The sequence below is a fragment of the Acanthisitta chloris genome, unplaced genomic scaffold (genome assembly GCF_000695815.1).
Source record: "Acanthisitta chloris isolate BGI_N310 unplaced genomic scaffold, ASM69581v1 scaffold21542, whole genome shotgun sequence".
NCBI classification, from domain to species: domain Eukaryota; kingdom Metazoa; phylum Chordata; class Aves; order Passeriformes; family Acanthisittidae; genus Acanthisitta; species Acanthisitta chloris.
In genome coordinates this window covers 9,791-17,588 of record NW_008662439.1, presented here as the reverse complement: position 1 = coordinate 17,588, position 7,798 = coordinate 9,791, and the positions used below count along the sequence as shown (strand labels likewise).

General features: G+C 45.0%; 1 protein-coding gene across 1 annotated transcript in view; it reads right to left on the bottom strand.

The window, feature by feature from the left end:
- LOC103798358 (TSC22 domain family protein 2-like) overlaps positions 1 to 7,798 on the bottom strand; it is a gene marked incomplete at its 5' end in the record, with an annotated part of 23,451 nt that overhangs the window by 5,866 nt on the left and 9,787 nt on the right. The window contains one exon of the mRNA XM_009070612.1: positions 4,140 to 4,211. Within this exon, the coding sequence (XP_009068860.1) occupies positions 4,140 to 4,211 (72 nt within the window). The remainder of the gene's footprint in view (positions 1 to 4,139; positions 4,212 to 7,798) is intronic.

The window sequence follows — 7,798 nt, the reverse complement described above, 5'->3', positions numbered from 1 at the left end:
TTGTATCAAAGGATGGGAAGGGGTGGTGGTGGTGAATGAGGCTGTTTTGGATAGCATGGGACCTGAGCATGATGTAAATGGTACAGAATAAAGGGTTGGGCTGGGGTAGAGTTAATTCTCTTCGCAGTAGGTGGTATGGGGCTGTGCTTCGGATTTGCACTGAAAATGGTGCTGGTAATACAGAAATGGTTTTGTTATTGCCAAGCAGCACTTGCACAGCATCAAGGCCTTTTCTGCTTCTCATACACAAAAGGTTTATGTCTTAATGTTAACTTGCTCATGGCCACAGGAAAATCTAACCTTCAGCATCACCTCACACTTGTGGGCACCATTTCAGCCATGAATCCAACAACCAGTACTGTACTCAGCTCAAGGTATTCACCACTAATGTTTTTAAATACAACTGTCATCCTTCCAAGAGGCATGTTCTGAACTTCAAATTTCACTTCAAAATCTAAGTAAAAATACTAAGAATCAGACTTCAAAGGCATGTGCAGCTTAATTCATTGTCTATGCTTAAAAAATGCACAGAGGTTCGATTTTAGAGACCCCACAGACCTCAGTAACGTGTGTTTGACGCCAACGCCTGATGAGTTGGAATGAGTTATACAGAGCCCTGCCTTGGCACAGTCAAGCACCAGATGAGGTAACAGCATTTCACATTTAAATGAGACTGAAATCCTACTGACTGGGTGATGTAAACTGATTTTGAAGCTTTTTAGTCAGTAACAAAAACCATATTCTGTACTCAGCTGTATGAATCATTTTCTGCATACTACTGTCCCAAGGAATTTCTTAGCACTAAGTCACCCCCTAGAAGACTTCCAGAACGCAGGAGTTCTCTTGGTTTTAGATACATAAACCCTACCACATCCCCCAGCTGGTGCTGCAGAATGGCAAGGTCTGCCTGCAGACCAGAGCACAGAGGGGACACGATGCTCTGTCCAACAGCCTCTGTAAGACAACTCCTCCAGAGCACCAGGTGTGCTTTGCTCCGGGTTACAGCAGACAAGGTGCTACACCCCACGGTCTGACAGACACCCCTGAGCCCAGCAGCCACCTCAGCTCCTCTCTCTCTTCTGCTGGTACTGCTTTAGATCAAACTATCAACAGCCTTTCCATAAGCAACAATAAGGGACTTCAAAGTGTTCTCACTTGCAGCTTGTGAGCAAGCTGCAAACTAAAGCCATGTGTCCATTTCTTCTTTCACCTCACTGTTTACACAGTTATGAGCTCTGCAGCCACTGAACCTGCCACTCTTCATGTCTAACCACTAGCTGAGCTATTCAGTCCATCCAGAGAAAACTTTCCTACTCTGGAAACAGTTAAGGCATATTTAATTAGCCTCTGTCCCATTAAGAGATTTTACAATGACAGCATCCGATGCCATCCTCTATTCAGCCTGGAACAGTATCTATGTGAGTGTTGGAGATTTTCATCACTTTTCCTTTCTAAAACCATGTGAGAGTGTGTAACAGTACGAACACACATTTTATGAGTTCATCTATACTGTGAAGTTTTAATGCTTCACATGTAAATGCAATGGAAGCACAAATACTACTGCTTCAAATTAAATTTACCAATAATGGCTGTTTCAGGCAGAGCCATCCAAAGCCCCTAAGGCACTTTTCCTGTGCAGACAACCCAGGCCCAGAGCATCTGCCCAGACTCACATGAATATGCCAAGCAGCCACTATTGCCCTTCCTAAACCACATCAGTTGAAAAGACAAACCCATGAGACTTGTGCTCTTAGCAACACCTATGTGAGCACTGTGCAGGAAAACACTCCATGTCAGTAACAACCAGTATGTCCCCAGCACTTACTGGTCTGAGTGTCACCAGCACTCCTTCCTGCCACGGCATGTCGGTGAAAAATAAACAAGTCTGTTCACTGCAGCAATTCAGCAACCTCTTGCTCTCTACTGCAATAGCACGTGGCTAGCTCTGCTGACTCCAGCTGGTCCCAAGAGATGGCTGCTCATAGGAGAATAATCCATATTTGTTAGGAAAAATACAGAAATGACTCAGGAAGATTTTCTGTTTACACTCAAGTCTCCTAACTTGAGCCCCTGAGGTTCACAAACTGCCTCTGAAGGAGCTGCAAAATATAACTGGAGTCCACTGCCAGCAGGCTCATGGTCCTCGTGCTCCACAGCATGTCAAACCCACGTTTGTGATCAGCAAACAAGGAGATTCTGAGGAAATCACAGGAGCTTATTGTTACCGTGGCAGAGATTTTTCTTTCCCAAACCAGAGATCACAAAACCCAGTCCCAAACCACATTATTGTTACCCAGCTACTGGAGTCTGACAGCAGATCCCCCTGCACCCATCCTGCCCACTGCTGTGGAGCTCCAGTGGTTCCTTTCCTGCTGCTGACAGCCACAGCATTGTGCCCCTCTGTACCCCTCTCTGTGAGGGACTCCCCACAGCCAGCAGCACTAGCCACTGATGCCTTCACCTTCCTCCATGAGGCTTTGCTGGATGCTTATAGCTGAAAGCCTCTCAGTTTCAGTCATCCAGCGAAGCAAAGCTGCCTAATGTGACCTCAACAAAATCCAGTAACTGGGGTGTAAATGCACAACCTGCTAAACCTGCCAAAGACTTTGGAATTTGGACAGATTACAGGTTTAAAACTTGCATCAATCCTGATGAATTTGATACTCTGTTCTCACAAACACTTGTTTTTACCACAGTGCTCACCAGCAGTGACGCAAGGCTATTTTAAAGGCAGCCACTTACATTCCTCCACCTGAATGTAATGTTTTTCTATATCCCACACTTGCAGCATTTGCTTGAGGCGTCATACATAAACCTCAGATTTGTGAGGCCTCAAACTTAATCATTAATTATGTGATTTTGTTTTTTTGAATCAGCTTCTTCATCTTAAGAATTATTTTGAGAAACGAAAATAGAGGAACAACTGAAGGCCAGACCACAAAGTGAGCTCCTGCTCTACAGACCAAATGAGTACTCTGAGTCCTCAAGTTTGTTTCAATAAAGTTACAAAGTCCTCCAAACCTAAATAGCTACTCTGTCCCATGAATACAGGAAAGCAGCATCATCCAGAGCTTAATGCAAGACGTACGTTTGTCCAGGTTTCTGCTGGAAAAGGAAGATGTGCCTTGAACCTGAGCTCAGTGCCAGCACCCAGCAGTACAAAACCATTAAAAAAAGAGCAGGACACATTAGCATTACTTTTAACCTTCAGCACTGTGCAGGATACAAACTGTTGCCAAGCAAACTTTAAAGGATTCGGTTAAGCTGTGCAAGGTGAGAAGCCTCTCACACCAAATACAGCCAGTACAGTGACGAAATGGTTATCAACACTTCAACAGCCAAACAAAACTCATATTCTACACAGCTCGTTAAGCAAAGTTTGTGATAAGCCAGAGCACCACGAGGCATGAAGTCACATAGTCACTACAATTTCAACTTAATGCTGACAAAAGCAAAAAAAAACAAACCTCCTTCAAAATCATTAAAGTGCAGGAAACAGACAGTTTGCAGCTACTGACCAATCAGTAATGCACCTCTGGCAAGTCCTATCTGTGCCAGGTAAGACTGCTGCATTTCACTGCCGTTTCCTGCCACGAGTTCAATGCTGACTTCAGAGATTTACCTCCTCCATGTCACAGTTCACCTGTGCTCACCATCCAGCTTCACTTCACCAGAATGACAGTAAGCCAGAGAGCTTCCTTTCCTGGTTTTAAGATACAAATACCTTCACTTTGCCAAAATTGAGTTTAAATATACTATTTTCACAAGCTGTTTTCTGATACAGGACTCAATGCCAGAAAGTTTCCTTTTCTGGAAAAGGAAGCTGTAAATATTTTGGTGAAGGTCAGCAAGCAGCTGACTAGCATTAAACTCTGAGCTGACACACCATGTATGACACATGCAGAATGGAAGGAGAAGAAAAAAACATCATGTCACATTTAAGAGCTATTTAGTTCTGTGTTTTCAGAACAAACACTTCACTTCCACGACTGCTTTCACCTCTTCACGCTGCAGAAGCCCAACATGAAGTTCTGAACACAAGCAGCAGTTCTGTGCAAACAAAAAAGACGAGAGACTTGCAGAGCGAAGCAGTTCATGCATACTCGGCACGTATGCATTCCATACTCGAGCATCCATACCTATCCCAGGAGGCCTTTGACTCGTGTAACTTGCTGAAATGGAAGGCTTGGTAGAATGCAGTTGACGGATTCCTATGAGATCCAAGAATCAGACAGACATGTTGAGAATGCGTAGGTAACAAACACACTAACCTCTTAATCCAACCTGCATTACAGAGCGTGTTAGCTGTCCGGACAGGTTACACTGGTGTCTGAAAGGACCTACTGTTTCTGGAGGTTTGTATTAAGGACACACGGATCCAACACAAAACAGCAATTCTCCAGCCCTATGGATTTTCAGGCTATTTCAAGCTGCTTCTGTAAAAAGGTGACTGTAAGGCCATGACTGAGACATCTCCTGTCCTGCTGGCAATCCTGTGTAGGGCAGCTGTACACCACCCTAATGCCAAACATACCCAAACCCAAGAGACACCTTTCACACTTTTGGCATGTCCCAAACTGTCTCTGCACACAGTACCCAGTGTTCCCATCCGGCTTAACCCCCTGCTTCACACTCGAAACAGATGAGTCCTCCAAGGGGACCTGAAGCTGGAGCTCAATATGCCACATTCAAGCTACGGCAGGTCAAGTTGCAACTGAAAACCTGATCAAGTCAGAAATGAAAAGTGGAATGTAAACTACTGCTCACTCTGTAAGCAGCTGTCAGTCACGCCCTTCCCACCCCCCTTCCCGAGCTGCAACAGGGCAACGGCTGCTGGAGGCCCTTGGCCAAGCACTCATTCACTGGAGAGCCCTCAGGACCACAAGCTTGGGCACAGGCTCCAGTAGCCTTGCTGAAAACCAGACAGACCCCAGTGCCAGGCCCTGGGGCAGCCTGACCCTCCTGGCTCAGCCCACATCTGCCCCATGGATGGCAACTACACCCTGAGGGTAATTTGGAAATCTCAGTTCTCCAAACTCTTGTTGTGCACAAGACACTGGATGAACCAGAGAGCTGAAATTCTCTGCTGCCAGTGCCTGCAGCAGTGTGTTATACTCAAGCTTAGAGACTGCTTTCATCAACCCGCTCATCCTCACGAGGGCACAGCCATGCCAGCCCTAGAGAAGAATGCAACAGCCTCGCTGAAAAGTCTTCAGAAAAGCAAGTATGAGTTCAAATTCCTGCTAGAGCCAGTTTTAAATCCAGTAGTTTATATCAATGTTGGAAGCACAGGTACCTATCCCTTTGCTAAGTTTATGGCAAGAATACTTCTTAAAACAACTGTTGCTAAGTTACTCAGTCACTTCAATTTAAGTACAACCACAGTACAGTTAAAAACACAGAACAAAAGAAAAATATCACAGAAGCAGCACCATAACAAAACACCATCAGAAGTAATTTGATTCCCATGGCAGGTGGACACCAAGAGATTTGTGCATCAGCAATGATCAGGAAACTCTTGTTTCAAGTGTCTGCCACTCCTTTTCCCACCTTCAAAAAAATAAACTCATGAGACTCTGGAATTTAGCTTAGAACCTGTTACCTGATCCAAGCTGACACACACCACGCTCTCACACTGATACTACTCACACTTTCTTAAGAAGCACTGCATGCTTGAGTGACAACTAAATACAACTAAGTGTAGGAAGAGCAGCACAATAGCTAAAGGACATTTGCATGGTAGGAGGACTTAACATATGGAAAGCAATTTGCATCTGCAGACCAAGAGAGCATTCCTCTGCCGAAGGGAAGGCCCAGGCCCAGGCTCTTCTTTCTAATTCAGCTGTCTGTCAGGAGTATGTAAAGTCTCTTCCTCAGAAAGTGACTGTAAACAGAAAGTCATTTAACCTCCAAGACAAATTTACTTGCAGCATATAAAGCCCTGTTGCTATTGTTAGGCATAAAAAGTGGTTTATGGCCACACAGCATGCATTCCATATGGTGTATTTTTACACTGATACCCTATATGCTCTGTATTTTTGTGCTACTCTTCAGCAAGGATCTGAAAAGGTATGGAAAAGTTTTCGTTGTTAGATTCTCATTACTTCAGACAATTAAGAGAACCTCTTCTACTCCATAGCTATATTTTAACAATATATTAATGGGTGTGGGGTGTGTGTACCTAAACAGGAAAACCACACCCACAGAGGTGGCAGGAATGATGCCTCACGTGCAGGTCTGAACAATAAGTTTCAGACTGTGGAAGCATCTGCTTTTAGCCACATCAAACAGTAAAAGGTTGGAGAATGCCTAAAAACACCTTTCAGTTTACAGACACAACTGAGCACACAGCTGACAGGAGCAGTATAAACTGGCCTGCTGCTGCTGTGCCACAACTCCTCTGACACTGCCACAACTGATGGCAAGGACAGCCCAGACCAGACAAGCAGATTCCTCAGGTCTCCTCCCTGGCAGATGGTCAGGTCTGAGGTCCAGGCTCAGTCCCAGTCCTTGGCAGACTAACACAGTGGAGTCAACAGCCACCCAGGACAGGGATGTCCCTGATGCTGAACCAGGGAACAAGTGCCCACCTCCCCTTCCACAGGAGGTTCCCCAGCACTTCTCTTCCTCCACATCTGGTGAGAGAGACAGATACCCCCAGGGACAAAGGGGCTCCATCCCAGTCCCAGAGACCAGGAGACAACTAGCTTAGCACATCCAACACTCAGCTGTATCTTGATGGGCCAAAACCACCTCCGTGTCTCTACAACCAAGTCCTACAACACACACTGCATTTATTTCCTTTGAAAGTTCACCAACTCCAACATTCACAACACATTCCCATGTTATGGTCTCTAACAACAGCTTGCATGCAACAGAAATCTAATCTAAATTTAAAGTGTGAGAACTTTCAGTTCCCTGAATGCCCAAAACATCAAGTTGTCCCTTTAAAAGGGAAGTCTAAACCACATCCCAAGTCTCACCTCATGTTTGGAAGTGTATTCTCCCACTGCCACTCATCAGGACAATAAGCCAAACAGACCTCGTCCTCAGGAACTCTGTTCACTAGAAACCATGCCCATAAAAGCTGGGCATTAGCCTGGCATGCAGAGGCTGCTGCACAGATGCATTTTTCTTAGCTACTGCCTTTGAAAGGGGAAGAGTAACACTGTTGTTCACAAACAAGTTCCAATATTCAAACTACTGACCAGCCTCAGCAACTGAGGGTGACAAGAAGAGGAACACATGAGAAATATCACTTATTTACCCCAAGGTGGGAAGAAAAAACATTCACTCTAGACAACCTCAGACAGTTATCTCTCATATCACTGACTTATTTTCGTTAGGTCTGAGAGCAGGGATGATCCAGAAGATTCAAAAGGCAAAAGCACCTGTCTTTGAAGAACATGAAAACAACAGGTCAGGCAATTTGTGCTCAACAGCTCTGGGGAAAAAATCAAAGCAAAGCAGAAGCACCTATTTATTGTTACCCAGACAGCAGCAAGCACACATGGATGGCCTTTCAGAAGCTTACATCAGCCAAAACTCCTTCTGAGCACAATTAACAGCCTCATATGGACAAACATAGAAGATACGATCACGTTATGAAATGCCAACTTGCATGACATTTGTGCAGGTAAGAGCACAGCTCATACAGAGCAGGATCACCACTGGTAACTACTCTGTGCATGTGGGTCTCCAGGGGTTCAGTGGAAGGATCAGAGCCCTCCCAGGGTCTCCTCTAAGTGTGTTAGGGGATATTAATCCATGACTTGGGCAGTGGAACACAGACTACCTC